Source organism: Hypomesus nipponensis, chromosome 14 (assembly GCF_054491055.1).
Source record: "Hypomesus nipponensis isolate SF chromosome 14, ASM5449105v1, whole genome shotgun sequence".
NCBI lineage: Eukaryota > Metazoa > Chordata > Actinopteri > Osmeriformes > Osmeridae > Hypomesus > Hypomesus nipponensis.
Genome location: NC_140374.1, coordinates 23005322 through 23027500, shown reverse-complemented (window position 1 = coordinate 23027500; position 22179 = coordinate 23005322). Strand labels below are relative to the sequence as shown.

The 22179-nt window shown below is 52.3% G+C and overlaps 1 protein-coding gene across 1 annotated transcript in view; it reads left to right on the top strand.

Annotated features, from left to right (window-relative positions):
* wwox (WW domain containing oxidoreductase) overlaps window positions 1–22179 on the top strand; it is an 81817-nt gene that overhangs the window by 24572 nt on the left and 35066 nt on the right. Inside the window, exons 6-8 of the mRNA XM_084672414.1 lie at window positions 6231–6319; window positions 9910–10095; window positions 13565–13829. Coding sequence (XP_084528540.1) covers window positions 6231–6319; window positions 9910–10095; window positions 13565–13829 — 540 coding nt within the window. The remainder of the gene's footprint in view (window positions 1–6230; window positions 6320–9909; window positions 10096–13564; window positions 13830–22179) is intronic.

The window sequence follows — 22179 nt, the reverse complement described above, 5'->3', positions numbered from 1 at the left end:
GACTCTGTTCTTCACCTCAGCCCTGACTCTGTTCTTCACCTCAGCCCTGACTCTGTTCTTCACCTCAGCCCTGACTCTGTTCTTCACCTCAGCCCTGACTCTGTTCTCTCACCTCAGCCCTGACTCTGTTCTTCACCTCAGCCCTGACTCTGTTCTTCACCCTCAGCCCTGACTCTGTTCTTCACCTCAGCCTTGACTCTGTTCTTCACCTCAGTATGCATGATCAAATACACTCTTAGAAGCTGCTGAGCATTTTAGTGGAGCCTGGTCAGACAAGGTCATGACGGTTTCTGCTCTCGTGTGTGTGTGTGTGTGACATTACATGTGTGTCTGTGTGAGAGAGTGTGTGTGTGGGGGGTGTTGAAGTCATCTCTCTAATTGCTTTTATAAGGTGCCCTTTTCAGCTCATGATTTTCCATGCACACTCACTTTCACCCAGCAATACACTGTCCCTCTCACCATCACACTCCACCTTCAGGGCACTCCAGCCTTCACACACTCCACCATTCACACTCCCACTCACCTCACCTCACACTCTCCACTCCACACTCCACCTTCACACACTCCACCATCACACACTCCACCTCCACCTCCACACTCCACCTTCACACACTCCACCATCACACACTCCACCTCCACACTCCACCACCACACTCTCCACCACCACACACTCCACCTCCACACTCCACCTTCACACACTCCACCATCACACACTCCACCACCACACACTCCACCTCCACACTCCACCTTCACACACTCCACCACCACACACTCCACCTCCACACTCCACCTCCACACTCCACCTTCACACACTCCACCATCACACACTCCCACCATCACACACTCCACCTCCACACTCCACCTCCACACTCCACCTCCACACTCCACCACCACACACTCCACCTCCACACTCCACCTTCACACACTCCACCATCACACTCCACCTCCACACTCCACCACCACACACTCCACCTCCACACTCCACCTCCACACACTCCACCTCCACACTCCACCTCCACACACTCCACCACCACACTCCACCTCCACACTCCACTTCCACACTCAAATCAAAATCAAATCAAATGTATTTGTATAGCCCTTTTCATATACGCAAGCTTGTCACAGAGGGCTTCACATACACCCATAGAACTGCCCCTCAAGCCACTTAAACCCTCAAGGAAGACAAGGAAAAACTCCAGAAAAACTACAAATGGGAGAAAAAATGGAAGAAACCTTGGGAGTAGCAATTCAGAGAGGGATCCCCTCCTCCAGAGACGGTTGGTGAGAGAGAGGAGCAGAACACAGGCTAAACATAGTCATACAGTGTCAATGGGTTTTGAAACACTTTATAGACGTTGGATGGGACCGGGAAACTCGCTTGGAGACTTGGAGACTAGATTCCGGTTGACGACTTGGTCCAGCGTTGGTAGACCGACGACCAGGCAGGTCCTGACAGCTCAAACCCGCCACACCACAGGGGATGTGTGTGGGGGGGGGGGGGGGCAGAGAGAGGAGAGCAGGGATTAGAGAATGCCAGGAGCAGCTAACAGTTACAGTCATAATAGAATGAGATCCCCACTGGTCATGTGTGGACTAGTGCAGCAATTTAACAGAGCAAAAAGGGGTATTTGATGCAGCCCCACACACCAAGACAGCGACAGCCCCCCTTGGTTGGAACATAAAACCTGTTCCAGGGGAAAGAACTCGGTTATACTATACGAATAACAGTAACAATATACAGTAACAGAAACTATAACAGTAACAATATACAGTAACAGAAACTATAACAGTAACAATATACAGCAACGAAACTATAACAGTAACAATATACAGTAACAGGTGGAGTGTGTGGGGGTGGAGTGTGGAGGTGGAGTGTGGAGGTGGAGTGTGTGGAAGTGGAGTGTGGAGGTGGAGTGTGGAGGTGGAGTGTGTGAAGGTGGAGTGTGGAGGTGGAGTGTGGAGGTGGAGTGTGGAGGTGGAGTGTGTGAAGGTGGAGTGTGGAGGTGGAGTGTGGAGGTGGAGTGTGGAGGTGGAGTGTGTGGAGGTGGAGTGTGGAGGTGGAGTGTGGAGGTGGAGTGTGGAGGTGGAGTGTGGAGGTGGAGTGTGGAGGTGGAGTGTGGAGGTGGAGTGTGTGGATGTGGAGTGTGTGGATGTGGAGTGTGGAGGTGGAGTGTGGAGGTGGAGATGTGTGAAGGTGGAGTGTGGAGGTGGAGTGTGGAGGTGGAGTGTGGAGGTGGAGTGTGTGGAGGTGGAGTGTGTGGAGGTGGAGTGTGGAGGTGGAGTGTGGAGGTGGAGTGTGGAGGTGGAGTGTGTGGATGTGGAGTGTGTGGAGGTGGAGTGTGGAGGTGGAGTGTGGAGGTGGAGTGTGGAGGTGGAGTGTGGAGGTGGAGTGTGTGGAGGTGGAGTGTGTGGAGGTGGAGTGTGGAGGTGGAGTGTGTGGAGGTGGAGTGTGGAGGTGGAGTGTGTGGAGGTGGAGTGTGTGGAGGTGGAGTGTGTGGAGGTGGAGTGTGTGGAGGTGGAGTGTGGAGGTGGAGTGTGTGGAGGTGGAGTGTGGAGGTGGAGTGTGGAGGTGGAGTGTGGAGGTGGAGTGTGTGGATGTGGAGTGTGTGGAGGTGGAGTGTGGAGGTGGAGTGTGGAGGTGGAGTGTGTGGAGGTGGAGTGTGTGGAGGTGGAGTGTGGAGGTGGAGTGTGATGGTGGAGTGTGTGAAGGTGGAGTGTGTGGAGGTGGAGTGTGGAGGTGGAGTGTGGAGGTGGAGTGTGTGGAGGTGGAGTGTGGAGGTGGAGTGTGGAGGTGGAGTGTGGAGGTGGAGTGTGTGGAGGTGGAGTGTGTGGAGGTGGAGTGTGGAGGTGGAGTGTGTGGAGGTGGAGTGTGGAGGTGGAGTGTGTGGAGGTGGAGTGTGTGGAGGTGGAGTGTGTGGAGGTGGAGTGTGTGGATGTGGAGTGTGTGGAGGTGGAGTGTGGAGGTGGAGTGTGTGGAGGTGGAGTGTGGAGGTGGAGTGTGTGGAGGTGGAGTGTGGAGGTGGAGTGTGTGGAGGTGGAGTGTGGAGGTGGAGTGTGGAGGTGGAGTGTGGAGGTGGAGTGTGGAGGTGGAGTGTGGAGGTGGAGTGTGTGGAGGTGGAGTGTGTGGAGGTGGAGTGTGGAGGTGGAGTGTGTGGAGGTGGAGTGTGGCGAGAGATGGGGGTGATGGGTGGGGTAGGACTCCTAAACGAGGGGGGGAGCATTAAGACTGTATTATCTGGTGGTTCTGCTCCTCTGCTTCCATTAGGGGTCAGGAGTCAGCTGTGTGTGTGTGTGTGTGTGTGTGTGTGTGTGTGTGTGTGTGTGTGTGTGTGTGTGTGTGTGTGTGTGTGTGTGTGTGGAAGGGGTCAGTGGAGGGGTCCACTGTCTTATTGAACTGGACGACTCTCACCTCCTCCGATAGCTCTTCCTTTGATTGGATGGCCACTGGAATAATTGTATTATATCATCTCTCATCCTCTCTGACTTCCCCTGTAGAATCTCCCCTCTCTCTTCTTTGTTTTTGACCTAAAAGGGGGTTACAGAAACATTAAAAAAAATTATACTTTAAAGAGATTGGGTTAGGTTTCAATGCTGTGCTTTGGGTCTGTAGACTGGAGAGGAGGTGACAGTGCAGTAGGTCTGTAGACTGGAGGGGAGGTGACAGTGCAGTAGGTCTGTAGACTGGAGGGGAGGTGACAGTGCAGTAGGTCTGTAGACTGGAGAGGAGGTGACAGTGCAGTAGGTCTGTAGACTGGAGAGGAGGTGACAGTGCAGTAGGTCTGTAGACTGGAGAGGAGGTGACAGTGCAGTAGGTCTGTAGACTGGAGAGGAGGTGACAGTGCAGTAGGTCTGTAGACTGGAGAGGAGGTGACAGTGCAGTAGGTCTGTAGACTGGAGGGGAGGTGACAGTGCAGTAGGTCTGTAGACTGGAGGGGAGGTGACAGTGCAGTAGGTCTGTAGACTGGAGAGGAGGTGACAGTGCAATAGGTCTGTAGACTGGAGGGGAGGTGACAGTGCAGTAGGTCTGTAGACTGGAGAGGAGGTGACAGTGCAGTAGGTCTGTAGACTGGAGAGGAGGTGACAGTGCAGTAGGTCTGTAGACTGGAGAGGAGGTGACAGTGCAGTAGGTCTGTAGACTGGAGAGGAGGTGACAGTGCAGTAGGTCTGTAGACTGGAGAGGAGGGAAGGGGGAGCACTAACTGCACCATCAGCATTCACCCACAGTTCAGAGACTCCGAGGGCTGTGCCTCCTCCTCGCCCTTGAAGACACCACGACTTGTCAGGCTCCTCGTAAAATTCCTGAACGATTGCGTCCATGCCGTTCTCCCTCTCCGCTTCTCTACTTACCAAACCCCCGGCCATCTGTCTAATTGTTCACCTCCATTGCTTTAATGCCTTTTACATGCTTTCCTCTCCTCTTTCCAGGCAATAAACTTTATATCTTCACGAGACTTCAATCTGAAGATAGACAGAAGATAGATGGACAGAGGCAGGCAGGACAGGCAGGCAGGCAGGCAGGCAGGCAGGCAGGCAGGCAGGCAGGCAGGCAGGCAGGCAGGCAGGCAGGCAGGCAGGCAGGCAGGCAGGCAGGCAGGCAGGCAGGCAGGCAGGCAGGCAGGCAGGCAGGCAGGCAGGCAGGCAGGCAGGCAGGCAGGCAGGCAGGCAGGCAGGCAGGCAGGCAGGCAGGCAGGCAGGCAGGCAGGCAGGCAGGCAGGCAGGCAGGCAGGCAGGCAGGCAGGCAGGCAGGCAGGCAGGCAGGCAGGCAGGCAGGCAGGCAGGCAGGCAGGCAGGCAGGCAGGCAGGCAGGCAGGCAGGCAGGCAGGCAGGCAGGCAGGCAGGCAGGCAGGCAGGCAGGCAGGCAGGCAGGCAGGCAGGCAGGCAGGCAGGCAGGCAGGCAGGCAGGCAGGCAGGCAGGCAGGCAGGCAGGCAGGCAGGCAGGCAGGCAGGCAGGCAGGCAGGCAGGCAGGCAGGCAGGCAGGCAGGCAGGCAGGCAGGCAGGCAGGCAGGCAGGCAGGCAGGCAGGCAGGCAGGCAGGCAGGCAGGCAGGCAGGCAGGCAGGCAGGCAGGCAGGCAGGCAGGCAGGCAGGCAGGCAGGCAGGCAGGCAGGCAGGCAGGCAGGCAGGCAGGCAGGCAGGCAGGCAGGCAGGCAGGCAGGCAGGCAGGCAGGCAGGCAGGCAGGCAGGCAGGCAGGCAGGCAGGCAGGCAGGCAGGCAGGCAGGCAGTTCCAAGACTGCATGTCAATACTGTGTCCCTATGTGTATGCGTTAGTGTGTGTTTCAGTGTGTGTATATGTGTGCAGATCATGTAAAGCACCTATAATATGTCTATAATTATGTATATGATAAGCACATAATCACCCTCTTTACAGCTGGTAATAGCTGCCATATAACCCTGGAAAAGAGCCTCAGGAGCAATTCAGACATTAATAAGACACAGTGCTGTGGTTTTACCCTTGAGTCACAACTGTTTGTGTGTGTGTGTGTGTGTGTGTAAATACTCTCTAGGGTAGTAAAACCATCCTGAAGTCACTTAAACATCTGTAGAAGCTTGTTAACCCCTGACTGCTCAATGTCCCCCTGGTTGAATCTGGAAAGGGTTAGGGTTAGTTATACAAACCCCTATGAAGCCGTATTAAGCTTGTAAAGAAGTGTTAATCTTTATCAAACTATATGAAGCTGTTTGAAACAGTATAACAGCCGTATTAACCAATACAAGTCATTTGGGGTCATCTGCCCTGGTTCTCTGCTCTCATCACAAAGATGATGATGAACAAGAGTGAATATGTCAGTGTAGCTGGCCGAGGATGATCAGCTATGCCTTCAGTCATTTATCTTCCCTGCTCCTCTCCATTCCTCTGTCTGTCTACCAACATATGGTGTGTGAGGGGCTGAACACACACACACACACTCTCTCTCACACACACACACACACACACACACACTCTCACACACACACACACACACACACACACACACTCTCTCACACACACACCTTGGTAGACAGGTAGATGGGAGCACTGGACTCATAAATAGACACTCTTGAGAGTATTTATACAGAACCATGAACACATCTCTTGGCTGCTCATGCACAGACAGGACTGGTGCGTAGGCAGACAGACAGGCAGACAAGTAGACAGGTAGATCGACAGGCAGACAGACAGACAGACAGACAAGTAGACAGACATAATGACTCAAATGTACTGTATTCTATTTGTGTTTGTCTTCATCCAGCACAAGGCCCGAGTAGAAGCTATGATGCTGGACCTGGCTTCTTTCCGCAGTGTTCGGGAGTTCTCGGATTCCTTCAAGGCTAAAAACCTGTAAGTTAATGCCCTCTTCTGTCTCTCTTTCTCAGGGGCCCTGCCAGGAATTTTTGAAAAATTGTGAAAAACGTTTATCATTTCTATTCGTTTTTCAATTTGTTGGGGCCCCTGTCAGTCAGGGGGCTTAGAATCCTCATACGTTCCACCATGCTCTTTCTCTCACTCCCGCCTTTATTACTTTTTTTACATCTCTTTTACATCTGGCCTATCTATTTCTCTGTGGTCCAAACCTGCCCTGCGACCTCTGAACCCAGGTCCATCACACAGCCTTCCCACCGGGTTATCCAATCAAAAACTCTGATCTCCCTGTCACTCTGGAGGTTATCCGGCCCACACTAACTACATCAGCTCAGTCCGTCCTGCAGTGATAAGCCCTCCACAAGGGAACCACCTGAGAAAGGAAGTAACAAAGTACAAATATCTGTACTTTCTATTTCTTACATTTTCAAGCTAGGTTCTTTACATACACACTTGAAAATAATATTATTAATATATAACCTTTTTTTTGTCTTCAAAATTATTTGAAAGGTTGAAAAAATATTTTCAAAAATATTTTCTACAAATACTTCCAAAAGGTTGAAATAATATTTTGCAAAATGTTTTGAAAGGTTGAAAAAATAATTGCTTTTTTGGGGGGGGGGGGGGAGGTTGCAAAAATATTTTCACAAAATAAAAATTACAAAAAACATTTGCAGCATTCATGAGCTTGATGAGGACTCTACTATGATCTACTGTACTCTATTGAAACCTGCTCTGCTTGAATCTACTCTGTTTTAGAGACAGAGGGTCTCATGTACTAACGCTTTTGCGCCCACTTCAGGCGTGTTTGTTTCGCAACGTGCGCGTAAAAGCATGGCGAGGTATGTACAAATCTGGCGCACTGAGGTAAAAGCTCAGACTGCCTGTCGTGGGAAATGGCAAATTGCGCTTTTCAATGTCATGCATATGCATTCACGGGAGGGTCAGAGGAAAGTGTGAGTTCCCCATAAAGAGAAGGAAGTCTTCCTCACAGCAGCACATGCTGCACATCCCAACCCCAGGTCACCATGGATACCATATGGAGCCAGAGGGCCAAGGAAAGGGTGTGTGTATGTTTGTGTTCTTGACTTTGCTCTGTGACTAACTTGGTAACCCTTGTTTTGTTTTGGTCAGCATTTCTGGTGTCATTCTGCTGCTGTCGTCTGGGCTTTCTTCTTTTACTGGGAATAGGAATCTGTTTTCCTGTGTGTGTTTGTGCATCTGTGCGGGGTGTGTTCTCCCTTGGGGGTTGCAGGACAGTCGTTGCCGCTGGCAACCTTGGGGCAGCATACGACCATCCAGGCCATGTGGCTTGGGCTGCAGCCAAACCTCCTGGTTCCTCCCTCCCTCACCCCTTATCACCCTCCATCCACATCCGCCACCACTCTCACCCCTCCAGTCCTCCACCCTCCTGCATACCTCTTCAGTCCAACTTCTTTGGGACACCTGTTCCCCTGTGAACCCCACCTCTTTCCCTTCCTTCCTTCCTTCCTTCCTTCCTTCCTTCCTTCCTTCCTTCCTTCCTTCCTTCCTTCCTTCCTTCCTTCCTTCCTTCCTTCCTTCCTTCCTTCCTTCCTTCCTTCCCTTCCTTTCTGCCCCCCACTCCCTTCCTCATCTCTTTACTTCCCTCCTTTCCTCCCCCCTCCACCCCCTCCCCCTCCCCTCCCCTCCCCTCCCCTCCCCTCCCCTCCCCTCCCCTCCCCTCCCCTCCCCTCCCCCTCCCCTCCCCTCCCCTCCCCTCCCCTCCCCCCCCCCTCCCCTCCCCCCCCCTCCCCTCCCCCCCCCTCCCCCTCCCCTCCCCTCCCCTCCCCCTCCCCTCCCCTCCCCTCCCCTCCCCTCCCCCTAGGGGAATATCAAAGTACATTCATTCTCATCAGAACGTGAGCAGAGCAGAACAGAGTGGGGGGGCTGTGAGCTGTGAATGGTTCTGGGAGTCTCCCACCACTCTGTAACAGCATGCATGTCCTTAGGCAGCTCACGCATACACACTCACACACACACACACTCACACACACACACACACACACACTCTCATGCACGCACACTTTCCCGTTCCCTGTTTTTCTCCTCTCCTCTCACTTCTGCTTCTCTCTTCTTTCCCCTTCTCCTCCCCCATTGCTCCTTTTCTCCCTCCTCTCCTCCTCTCTCTTGCTCTTCTCCTCTCCTCCTCTCTCTTGCTCCTCTCCTCTCCTCCTCTCTCTTGCTCCTCTCCTCTCCTTTCTTATAAAGGTTTTGGTGACTGTAGGTCTTGCTGAATGACCCTGATTCCTTCTTAATAGTCTGATCTGAAATCCCTACATTGATAATTCCAAATACAAAGCAGTTCTGTACAAAGGTAGAAAGAATGCTGGTAAAGCTAAAGACTTCCAGGGTTCAACACACAGTTTGGCATCATTGATATCCAGACTGTGTAACATACGGACACCAGTAATATGTGGAGTTAAGTGATTCTAACTTAACAAATAAACACAGAGAGATTTCTGACGAGTGTCAAGCACCATGCCTTTATTTCAACTGCCCTTTACAGCCCCTCCCCCTAGGGTATATCACATCCTGTCATATCAAAGCCCTAACACTACATGATACACACACAGACAAGCACTGAGATGTCCCTGAGATGAGTCGGGCTTTGCCGGAAATTAACATCATTATCAAATCATAAAATGGAGGAAAGAAAATGTGTAGAGCTAGTAATACAGGTCTACAACCATGGTCTCAAATTCTAGAATTTGACTTTAGTGGAGGTCTACAACCAGGGTTCTCAGGAGGTCTACAACTAAAGTTTTTCCGAAGTTCTAACATCAGGGTCTACATGAGATCTAGAACCATGGTGAGTTGCTCTGGAACCAGGGTCTACAGGTCTAGAACCAGGGTCTATAGGTCTAGAACCAGGGTCTGCAGGTCTAGAACCAGGGTCTGCAGGTCTAGAACCAGGGTCTGCAGGTCTAGAACCAGGGTCTACAGGTCTAGAACCAGGGTCTACAGGTCTAGCTTGAGAAGGTCAAATGTTTTTTGATGCTGTGGGAGAAGCAGTGACTCTGCTGTGTTAACAATGTGCTGATGTCAGCACTCAGTGATGCTGTTGGTGTGATTGACTCGTGCTGTCTCTAATAAAGCCAGCGTGTCTGGAGGCCTGAAGGAGAACGTCCTCCACACCCCTCTGGAACGGCCTCATTACAGCAAGGCACAACCATTCACACGTCAATGTTCCAGAATCCAGGTTTTAATTAATCCAGTAGGCAGGCTGAAACACAGGGTACACAAATTGCCTTCGGCCTCATAATTAATTCTAATGGAAGAAATTAAAAATTGGTGGGGTGTGTTTGGATTGTTGGGCTGTGTTAGTGCCCGGGTTCAAGCTCGCTAGAGCGGGGCTGTCACCGCCAAGCACACACGTGTGAATGAGTGTGTGTGTTAAAGTGTGCTTTAACACATGCTTCATAAGGGATGTATTATTAGGGACAGTGTTCCTCTCATTGTGTGTGTGCTGCTGTACTATCAGTTCACCTGGTCCTGTCCCTCTGGTCTATAAGTTCACCTGGTCGTGTGTGTCCCTCTGGTCTCCGCAGGTCATTACACATCCTGGTGTGTAACGCAGCAGTGTGCACTCAGCCCTGGCGCCTGACTGAGGACGGCCTGGAGTCCACCTTCCAGATATGCCACCTAGGTCACTTCCTGCTGGTCCAATGCCTACAGGAAGTGCTTAGACGCTCAGCCCCTGCCCGTGTGGTGGTGGTCTCCTCAGAGTCTCACAGGTTAGTACCCTCCACCCTCTCTACCCTCCACCCTCTCTACCCTCCACCCTCTCTACCCTCCACCCTCTCTACCCTCCACCCTGACTCACCCTCTCTACCCTCCACCCTCTCTACCCTCCACCCTCTCTACCCTCCACCCTCTCTACCCTCCACCCTGACTCACCCTCTCTACCCTCCACCCTCTCTACCCTCCATCCTCTCTACCCTCCACCCTCTCTACCCTCCATCCTCTCTACCCTCCACCCTCTCTACCCTCCACCCTCTCTACCCTCCACCCTCTCTACCCTCCACCCTCTCTACCCTCCATCCTCTCTACCCTCCACCCTCTCTATCTACCCTCCACCCTGACTCACCCTCTCTACCCTCCATCCTCTCTACCCTCCACCCTCTCTACCCTCCACCCTCTCTACCCTCCACCCTGACTCACCCTCTCTACACTACACCCATAGCTACTTTAACCCACCACTATAACTCTTACCCCTGCCCTCGGCCTCACCCTTTATTAGCTTCATCCCTGTGTAACCCAGACCAGTAGCCCCCCCCCCCCCCGACTATAGAGCCGTGCTCTGCAGATTGTCAGACATGACAGCCTCTGGCCCTGAAAGCTCTCGTTCTCTTCATAAGCTGTCAGTGTGTATTAAACACATCATCAACATGATGGATGGACTTCTCAACACACATCTCCTTTCATCAAGTAGCTTTTCCTCTGTCTCTGACCCTGTGGCAGCCTCTCTCTGTCTCTCTGTCTCTCTGTCTCTCTCTCTCTCTCTCTCTCTCTCTGTCTCTCTCTGTCTCTCTCTGTCTCTCTCTCTCTCTCTCTCTCTCTCTCTCTCTGTCTCTCTGTCTCTCTCTCTCTCTCTCTCTCTCTCTCTCTCTCTGTCTCTCTCTCTCTGTCTCTCTCTCTCTCTCTCTCTGTCTCTCTCTCTCTGTCTCTCTGTCTCTCTCTCTCCCATGCACACACAGCCTCTCTCTGTGTGTCTGTCTTTCTCCTTTTCTTTCTGTCGATTTCTCATACAGTAGTCTGGTGTGTGTACAGTAGGTGTGTGTGTGTGTGTGAGTGTGTGTGTGTGGATAGTGAGGTCCCAGTCCTGGACCTTGTGTCAGAGGTAGAGCGTGTGTGTGTGTGTGTGTGGATAGTGAGGTCCCAGTCCTGGACCTTGTATCAGAGGTAGAGCGTGTGTGTGGGTGTGTGTCAGAGGAACGGTGTGTTTGTGTGTGTGTGTCTGTTTAAAAGGCATTGATTGGCTGTCCAGTTGTCTGTGCCGCGCCCAGGATCAGAGTGATTGATTAAGCCCGAGCAGATGTGAGGAGAGTGTAGGCAGAGTTCTTCTAGCAGATCACACAGGCCTGCTGTGGATACTATGCATATGCCCTTTGACCCTGTATCATGGAAGAAGCAGGACAGCTTTCAAATGTTGCCAAGGAAAAACACTGACTTTGTGTTATACCATGTTCAAACGTACTTTGATTGATGTGAAAGCTGCCTGTTATGGTGGACTGGTTGAGATGGGACATGACCAGACCTCAAGTTGTGGTCATGATATGCTTCTGCAGCCCCCCCCCCCCCCAGTCCTCCTCCTTAATCACCCTAACCCCTTCAAAGAGAGCTTAGAGGCCGGCCAGGGAGAATATCTCATATTACATCTTCTATTTTGCTGCCTTATTCCAGACCTGTAGTGATCCGACTGATGTTGCCACATTGTGTTTATCCTGACAGACTGCCCTTCCATGCTGTCTCTCTGACCTCTGACCTGGATGCATATAATACCCCATGAGCCGCTTACTGCTTCAGAGAACGTCTGTGTGTTTGTGGAGGTCAGAGCTCCATTAGTGCCCAGCCAGACTGTAGGCCAGGCCCTCAGGCCCTCAGGCAGACTGTAGGCCAGGCCCTCAGGCAGACTGTAGGCCAGGCCCTCAGGCAGACTGTAGGCCAGGCCCTCAGGCAGACTGTAGGCCAGGCCCTCAGGCCCTCAGGCAGACTGTAGGCCAGGCCCTCAGGCAGACTGTAGGCCAGGCCCTCAGGCAGACTGTAGGCCAGGCCCTCAGGCCCTCAGGCAGACTGTAGGCCAGGCCCTCAGGCAGACTGTAGGCCAGGCCCTCAGGCAGACTGTAGGCCAGGCCCTCAGGCAGACTGTAGGCCAGGCCCTCAGGCAGACTGTAGACCAGGCCCTCAGGCAGACTGTAGGCCAGGCCCCCAGGCCCTCAGCCAGACTGTAGGCCAGGCCCTCAGGCAGACTGTAGACCAGGCCCTCAGGCCCTCAGGCCCTCAGGCAGACTGTAGGCCAGGCCCTCAGGCAGACTGTAGACCAGGCCCTCAGGCCCTCAGGCCCTCAGGCAGACTGTAGGCCAGGCCCTCAGGCAGACTGTAGGCCAGGCCCTCAGGCAGACTGTAGGCCAGGCCCTCAGGCAGACTGTAGGTCAGGCCCTCAGGCAGACTGTAGACCAGGCCCTCAGGCCCTCAGGCAGACTGTAGGCCAGGCCCTCAGGCCCTCAGGCAGACTGTAGGCCAGGCCCTCAGGCAGACTGTAGGCCAGGCCCTCAGGCAGACTGTAGACCAGGCCCTCAGGCAGACTGTAGGCCAGGCCCTCAGGCAGACTGTAGACCAGGCCCTCAGGCAGACTGTAGGCCAGGCCCTCAGGCAGACTGTAGACCAGGCTCTCAGGCAGACTGTAGGCCAGGCCCTCAGGCAGACTGTAGACCAGGCCCTCAGGCAGACTGTAGGCCCTCTGTGTAGGATGTTGCTTGCATGTTGTCTGCTGACACACCGTGGAACTGCGTAATTCATACAGCCATGACAATTATCAACTTTAAATGTCATTTGTATTTACATGTCCTCAGAGTGAAGCCCAGTTTGTTAACAGACCTAAAGCTAACTTCAGAAAGTACATTTCCACATTCAGCCACGTTGATTCATCATCCCTACAGTACTTTCTACTTCCAGTTCTGAAGTTGCGGCACATGAAATGTAAAGCCTGCAGATGTTGTAATTTAGTGAAGCAGGGATGTAGCGTGCTGGCGACAGGAACAAGCGGCAGGCAGCTTGTAAAATCACAACAAGGAAACCAGGTGACGTTTTGATTGGTTGTTTTCTAATGACTGGATTAAGATGTAGAATGTGTTCACAAGCGCGCTCGCACACACACACTCACTGACTTACACGTATACACGCGCAGACATACACACACTTGGTGAAAGAGGGAGTGTGTTTGTGGAGTTCTTTTGACTGCATAATAACACAACGAGGGTGTCGTGTTGGAGAGGCCTTGTCAAACATCTGGACTTTAACTGCTCTGTCGCAGGCAATTAAAGAGCATCATGTCACAACTTTGATTGGTTTTCAGCCTGCACCATGCTTCTGCTACTTACACACTGACACGTACACTAACACACATACACTCACACACGTACACTAACACACATACACTCACACACTTGTGTTCTCAGTGTGTCTCTGTGTGCTGTGCTGCAGGTTCACAGACCTGCTGGGCTCTGGGGGGAAACTGGACCTGAGTCTGCTGTCCCCACCCCGAGAGCGCTACTGGTCCATGCTGGCCTACAACCGGGCCAAGCTCTGCAACCTCCTGTTCTCCTGTGAGCTGCAGCGCCGCCTCTCCCCTCACGGAGTCACTGCCAACGCACTGCACCCTGGGAACATGATGTACACGTCCATCCATCGCAGCTGGTGGATGATGACCCTGCTTTTCACCCTGGCACGCCCCTTCACCAAGTCCATGGTAAGGGCTGATCACGCCCTCGCTGAGACCTCTCCCACACACACCAACCACACCGCCCCTCTTGGTCCTCTCTCCTCCTCTTTCTGTCCTTTCTCTCTCTTTCCCCTCCCCTCTCTCTCTCTCTCTCTCTCTCTCTCTCTCTCTTCTCTCTTCCTCTCTCTCTCCTCTCTCTCTTCTCCCCTCCTCTCTCTCTCTTCTCTCCTCCTCTCTCTCTCCTATCTCTCTCTTCTCCCCTCCTCTCTCTCTCCTATCTCTCTCTTCTCCCCTCCTCTCTCTCTCTCTCTCCTCCTCTCTCTCTCCTATCTCTCTCTTCTCCCCTCCTCTCTCTCTCTCTCTCTCTCTCTCTCTCCTCTCTCTCTCCTCTCTCTCTTCTCCCCTCCTCTCTCTCTCCTATCTCTCTCTTCTCCCCCTCCTCTCTCTCTTCTCCTCTCTCCCATCCCTCTCTACCCTCCTGTCTGCTTCCTGGGTCTCCCTCCTTCCACCCCCTTCTCTCTGTCTTCCTTTTGGGGTTTGAACTGTTCTGGGCCTCTGAGCGCACCGTAGCAATTATCCGCTCCTCCCAGATATTAGCCATGTGTTTCTACATGTGGTTCATTAAAGCGCTGTAGATGTTTGTAAATATTAAAGGACAAAGGTAGCTAGTAATTAAATCCTAGCATGCTGACACAGCAGTTAATACCCGTGTCTGATAACGACCGCACACGCACCCACCCACCCACCCACACACACACACACATACACGCACCTACACACACACCCACACACACACACACACATACACGCACCTACACACACACACACACATACATGCACCTACACACACACACACACACACACACACCACCCTTGAGCTGAGCACTTGCTCTTGCTTAAATCGGAGCTTGATAAGGACCTTGGAAGTGAGCCTCCTATTAGGAGAAGGGTCGTGAGCTCAGGCTTCACCTGAAGGCTTTCACAAAACACTGATATTACTGCTGTTATTGGCTGCATGGACCAGTGTGAAGATGCTATCATTTTAATTGCTTGCGTCCGCTTTCGGGATCCGTGGAGTGTTCTGGGATGCTAACAGACCCAGGAACAATCAGGACGCCCCTGTGTCAGACTGCAGGGCGAGCCAGCTCCGTCTGAACCCTCTGCTCTCTCCTCTCTGCTGTGGTTAGTAGGTAGATACATGTACACACACACACACACCATGTCTGAATCCCTGAGTGCTTTGTGTTTTTGATGCAACAGCAGGGTTAATGAATCTTCACTTATTTGAGTAGTAGAATGTCATGAAGTACAGCTCTCTATCTCTTTTCCTCTCTGCCCAGGTTCCTCTCTCTTCACTCTCTTACTTTCTCTCACTCCTGTCTCATTCTCTCTTTCTGTTCATCTCGTTAAATCTTGCTCTCTCTCCCTCTTTCTCTCTTGCTCTCTCTCCCTCTTTCTCTCTTGCTCTCTCTCCCTCTTTCTCTCTTGCTCTCTCTCCCTCTTTCTCTCTTGCTCTCTCTCCCTCTTTCTCTTGCTCTCTCTCCCTCTTTCTCTCTTGCTCTCTCTCCCTCTTTCTCTCTTGCTCTATCTCCCTCTTTCTCTCTTGCTCTATCTCCCTCTTTTTAGCCCTCCCTCTCCCTCTCTCATATTGAGATGGAGGGAGCTGGTTCAATTTGGCAGAGCTGAGGAAGGCATCTATAAGGAGCCATGACATTTTAATCAGCCAGACAATCTCTCACTGACTTGGTACTCCCCTCCCCATTCCTTTATCTGCTTATCGTGGATCGTGCGGCTGTGCTGGCCCTGTTAAGAGATGAGCTCTCTCACTGTGCTGGCCCTGTTAAGAGATGAGCTCTCTCACTGTGCTGGCCCTGTTAAGAGATGAGCTCTCTCACTGTGCTATAGTGTGATTGTCAGCGCTCAGGAGTCTGGCTCTGGTGTGTGTGTGTGTGTGTGTTGTGTTTGTATGTTTGTTTGCCCCAGCGCTGTCATCACCAGAGGCTCCCGTTGGTAATGTTGATGTAGTGGTTCTGTTAGAGTAGCGTCCACGGACCAGCTTGGCTGATGCTTGTGTGCTTCAGCTAGCTCTTGCCAAGCTCTCCATCCAGTCCAGACACCCCAGGGAGGCCATTAGGAGGTGTCCCCAGCGGAGGATGTGTGTGTCTGGGTCGAGGCCGGGGAAGGCTGGGCTAAATCACCCAGACCTGGAGGTCAGACCCCTGCAGGCCTCCAGCAGCAGACTTGCATCTGGAGACACACCTCCTCTCTCCTTCCTCTCCTCTCTCCTTCCTCTCTCCTCCTCTCTCCTCCTCTCTCCTCTTCTCTCCTCCTCTCTCCTCCCCTCTCCTCCTCTCTCCTCCTCTCTCCTCCCTCTCCTCCACTCTCCTCCTCTCTCCTCCTCTCTCCTCCTCTCTCCTCCTCTCTCCTCCACTCTTCTCCTCTCTCCTCCTCTTTCCTCCTCTCTCCTCCTCTCTCCTCCTCTCTCCTCTTCTCTCCTCCTCTCTCCTCCCCTCTCCTCTTCTCTCTCCTCCTCTCTCCTCCCCTCTCCTCTTCTCTCCTCCTCCTCTTCACTCCTACAGAGTGGGTGTCCTGTCTGATGAGTTCCATGGAGAAGGGTCAGGGTATACAGTCTCCTTTAACCTGCCCCCGTCTCCTCCCACAACAACCCTATCTCTCTCTTACCACCCCCCCTACTGTTCGGTCCTCCCACCCCACCCTCTCTAACCCCCACCGCTCACCCCGGCCCTCTCTCTCTCTCCACCTCTGACTCCTCTGCCCCCCCTCTGACTCCTCTGCCCCCCCTCTACCTCGAACACCTTTGTGTGACACCACGCTGATGGACTCTTTTTCAAATTGATTTCAAAAAATGTACATAAGCAACCAATCCCCCAGCCCAGATTACCTATTGATTTTTAATATGAAAAGCTCATTATATAAGCAGGAACTGCAACACAAAAAGCCAGCCAACCTTTGCATAAATCCTTTAATTGAATTTCCAGAGCCTGTGGTTCTACATTTTTTAATTAAATCCATTTCTTTTTTTTAAGTGTTGCTGTGTAATTTGCATGCTGTGAAGTGGGTGCTGTCCCAGATAAAATGCCATTGATCCTTATTAAGACTCACCTCTGGGCTCGCTGAAAACCAACCACAGAAATTAAATGTGCTCATGGTGCATACACTTATTGCCCGCATGATAGGATTAGAGAGAGGGAGAGAGGGAGAGAGGGAGGGAGATAGAGAGGGAGGGAGATAGAGATGGAGAGAGGGAGCGATGGGGAAGGAGGTGGGGAGAGGAGGAGGAGGTGGGGGCCAGTGGAGGGGTTATTAATGGTGGTTCATATTAATGTAATATTTCACCTCTGCTTCTCTGGGGTGAAGTTATAAAGAGCTTGTTGATGCTTCCTGCCTGGTCTGGGCGCTCCTCCGCCAGTAGATCAAGCTGGGGGTGGGAGGGGGTGAGGAGAGCAGAGGAGGGGGTGAGGAGAGCAGAGGAGGGGGTGAGGAGGGGGTGAGGGTGGGTGGGGGAGAGGAGGGTGAGGAGGGGGTGGGGGTGAGGGTGGGTGGGGGAGAGGAGGGTGAGGAAGGGGTGGGGGAGAGGAGGCTGAGGGTGGGTGGGGGTGAGGAGGGTGAGGGTGGGTGGGGTTGAGGAGAGGAGGGTGAGGGTGGGTGGGGGTGAGAGTGAGGGTGCGTGGGGGAGAAGGTGGGTGGTGGTGAGGGTGAGGGTGGGGTGGGGTGTCTAGTCTGCTGCTGTATGTTAGTGTAGTGTGTCTAGTGTGTTAGTCCTGAGTCTGGTAGTTGGCAGGTCACAGGTCATGTGTGTGAGGCCTCAATAAGTTTATTTTCCTCTGCTCTGGAGGGGGAAGGGCCCTGGAGGGGGAGGGGGGAGGGGGGGGGGGGCTCTGGAGGGGGAGAGGCCCTGGAGGGGGAAGGGGGAGGGGCTCTGGAGGGGGAGGGGCCCTCAAGGGGAAGGGGGAGGGGCTCTGGAGGGGGGAGGAGCTCTGAAGGGGGAAGGGCCCTGGAGGGGCGAGGGGGGAGGGGGGAGGGGCTCTGGAGGGGGAGGGGCCCTGAAGGGGGAGGGGGGAGGGGCTCTGGAGGGGGGAGGAGCTCTGGAGGGGGGAAGGGCTCTGGAGGGGGAGGGGCACAGGTCTTCTAATGAGACCAATCATATTGCAGCCTGCTCCTTATGATTAGCTATTGACTAGTTATTGATGAGTTATTGGCAGCATTTTAACAACACACATTATCAGTTGAAACATTTACTGTTCTCAAACGCAAAAACGCGCAAGAAACCATTTAGTTAGAATTTTGTGTGTACGTGTGTGTACGTGTTTGTCTGAAAACAGTAAGTAGTTAGCACAAGTGATTGTAGAATGAGAGGAGGGGTCAAGGGATGTAGAAGAGAAGAGGGAGAGAAGAGAGTTGGAGTGGAGGCAGAGAAGGAGAGGAAGGAGAGAAGAGAGTTGGAGTGGAGGCAGAGAAGGAGAGGAAGGAGAGAAGAGAGTTGGAGTGGAGGCAGAGAAGGAGAGGAAGGAGAGAAGAGAGTTGGAGTGGCGGCAGAGGAAGAGAGGAAGGGGGGAGGAGAGCTGGAGTGGAGGCAGAGAAGGAGAGGAAGGGGGGAGGAGAGCTGGAGTGGAGGCAGAGGAGGAGAGGAAGGGGGAGGAGAGTTGGAGTGGAGGCAGAGGAGGAGAGGAAGGGGGGAGGAGAGCTGGAGTGGAGGCAGAGGAAGAGAGGAAGGAGAGAAGAGAGTTGGAGTGGAGGCAGAGGAAGGGGGGAGGAGAGCTGGAGTGGAGGCAGAGGAGGAGAGGAAGGGGGGAGGAGAGTTGGAGTGGAGGCAGAGGAGGAGAGGAAGGGGGGAGGAGAGTTGGAGTGGAGGCAGAGGAGGAGAGGAAGGGGGAGGAGAGCTGGAGTGGAGGCAGAGGAGGAGAGGAAGGGGGAGGAGAAGGGTTCTAGTCACCAAGTCAGACCAGAGGACAGCTCTGGGTCAATACATGCACCACATACTGCTGACACGACACTCACTTACATGCTCACACACACTTAAACGTGCAACAGCACATACAGATACAAACATGCACACACACATACAGATACAAACATGCACACACACATACCAAAACACGCAAAAGATACAGCAGACCAGTCACTCAGCTTGTGCCAATATTGTATTGCTAGAAGGAGAGACGTGAAGAGAGACAGCGGGGGGGGGGGGGGGGGGGGGTGTAGGCAAGGCAGCTGGACAAAGGGAAAGGTCTGCAGTAAACCCTTCACCTGAAACCTGATAGCCCTCCTCTTTGTTCCTTTCACTTGCGCTGTAACTGTGCTGTGGACCATGTGACCACACTGACCAGTGTGACTGTGCTGTGGACCATGTGACCACACTGACCAGTGTAACTGTGCTGTGGACCATGTGACCACACTGACCAGTGTGACTGTGCTGTGGACCATGTGACCACACTGACCAGTGTGACTGTGCTGTGGACCATGTGACCACACTGACCAGTGTGACTGTGCTGTGGACCATGTGACCACACTGACCAGTGTGACTGTGCTGTGGACCATGTGACCACACTGACCAGTGTGACTGTGCTGTGGACCATGTGACCACACTGACCAGTGTGACTGTGCTGTGGACCATGTGACCACACTGACCAGTGTGACTGTGCTCTGGACCATGTGACCACACTGACCAGTGTGACTGTGCTGTGGACCATGTGACCACACTGACCAGTGTGACTGTGCTGTGGACCATGTGACCACACTGACCAGTGTGACTGTGCTCTGGACCATGTGACCACACTGACCAGTGTGACTGTGCTGTGGACCATGTGACCACACTGACCAGTGTGACTGTGCTGTGGACCATGTGACCACACTGACCAGTGTGACTGTGCTGTGGACCATGTGACCACACTGACCAGTGTGACTGTGCTGTGGACCATGTGACCACACTGACCAGTGTGACTGTGCTGTGGACCATGTGACCACACTGACCAGTGTGACTGTGCTGTGGACCATGTGACCACACTGACCAGTGTAACTGTGCTGTGGACCATGTGACCACACTGACCAGTGTGTATTCTCTGTGTTTGTGTGTCTAAGAAGGTCTGTCCCAGAGCCTGTCCACCTCTGTAATGAATGAGTGGTGGTGCCTTATTGAGTGAGGTGCAGTGTTGAAGTCAAGTTGATGATGTATGTGTGTGTGTGTGTGTGTGTGCATGTGTGTGGGTGAGAGAAGAGAAAGAGCTATGGGGCTAAGGTCACAGGTTCATCCTTATTGATCGTCTACCCTCACTACATGAAGCTGCCAAACACATTCCCTTAATACAAATCCAGGACCAATCTACACCCACACAAACACACACACACACACACAAATACACACAAACTCTATATACTTTTCATGGAAGACCCCAAGCAGACAGACAGACAGACAGACAGACAGACAGACAGACAGACAGACATATCATCAGGCAGACAGACAGGTTATCAGTGTGTGTGTTGTGGTGGAGGTGGAGGGTAGACCTGTGGGTCTCATTGATTGCTCTAGCATGTTGTACTCCATCATGCTCCATGCGTGTAGTGATGCCTGCTCCCCCTGGATCAGGAGCATGGATTTACCATTACATTCAGACCTGATCAGCCAATCACCTACCTGGTCTGACTCTTGGATCTGTTCAGCTATCTAGTATAAGGAGCACACATACACACACACACATGCACACATACACACACACACATGCACACATACACACATATACACACGCATGCACAGACCAGTCCAGCCCAGACCAGTCCAGTTCAGTCTAGACCAGCCCAGTTGAAACAAATGTAATCTTCTTAAGAAATTCCCTGCTCCTCTACTCCTCTGTCCTCCTCTCCCCCTCTCCCAGGGTTAGGGACTGATGTGTGTGTGTATCAAGAATGTGTGGTTGTGTGGTGCACATCCATGGGGAATAGATGTATTTAATGGATATGAGCTGCACTCTATGTTACATTTGTATTGAATAGAAAATGAATGATGGGATAATGCCAGCAACGCTTCTGGTATTGAACTTCCAAACAGAATGTGGTTTTGAAGCATTGTGGAGGTGTTCCTCCCATGGGCCCTGCAGATCCCTGCTGTACTTAAGAAAGAATAAGTCCATGTTCAGTCCATACAGTATTGGAAAAGAGAGAGAACAGGATCAATACAGCTCAGATTTGACGCTGTAGACACACTGGAAAGGTATAATTCTCTCTAGGATTTCTGCCGGAGCAGATTTGTCTGCAGAGAGCAGTGACAGATTTTGCATGCATTGCTAACTTTGTCATAAAGATATATTTGAATGTATTGAATTTTTCTCAAATGTGAATTTATATGTGTTTCATTCTGCTCCCTGATGCGACACAAGGGAATGTCATTTCAGCATAATATTAGATATTGAGGAACGTAATGCTGGGGGTTTATTTTAGATTTATTTATTTTTTATCTAGGCCAATCTCTTATTATTTTTCCATATATATATATATATATATATATAAGATATATACACGTATACTGTATTTGTATATAGTGTACAGAGTAACATTTGAGTTATTCAGAGTTGAAGAGGAACTTTCTTTCTATGAGTGTTCAACTCCTGGAGAGTGTGCAGAGAGGAGATCAGAGGATAACACACAGCCAGACTGAACGACCAAAACCTGTTTAATTAGAACCAAAGGAAAAAGGGGGAGAAAGTTCTTCGATGCGTGTTCCAGATGCAGGCTGTATGTTAAGGGGTTAGTACGCATGATTTTGTTTAAGCATTTTTCCAGGGAGGGAGTGAATGAGGGAGGGTGGTGGAGGAGGAGAAGATGGGGTTTGATGAAGGCTCTGATTATCCTTCCTCGCAGCAAAGAATTACTGAACGCCTTTTGGGTCAGTGCACTTTATGGAACTACATTTATGAAATACATCACTCCCTAGTCCCTCTCTTTCTCTCTCCCTCTCCTCTCTCTCTCCCTCGCCTGTCCCCTCCTCTAATTAGAGAGGCAGTCGAGGTGTGTGGGGTCAGTGCTTCTTCAAGGTGAGACCCCATGCGTGTCGCCCTCTAATGGTTCCTTCTAGACACGGGCAGAGACACTGTATTTTTGCTGTAGGGACCTGCATGTTCCCCCAGTGTGCATGTGCACACACACAAACCCATTGGACACACACACACACACACACACACACACACACACACACACACACACACACACAGACACCTCGTTCTCCTTTGCTCTACCCACCCTGGAGTGTCCCTGCGCTGGGCCTGTGGAGAACATGCTGTTACTAGTTCGGTTGGTGAGAATGTCACACCAGAAGCGCTCTGGTTTAATACCTGCTGTCCAAGTCTGCTTCTCTTTGTTCTGTGAA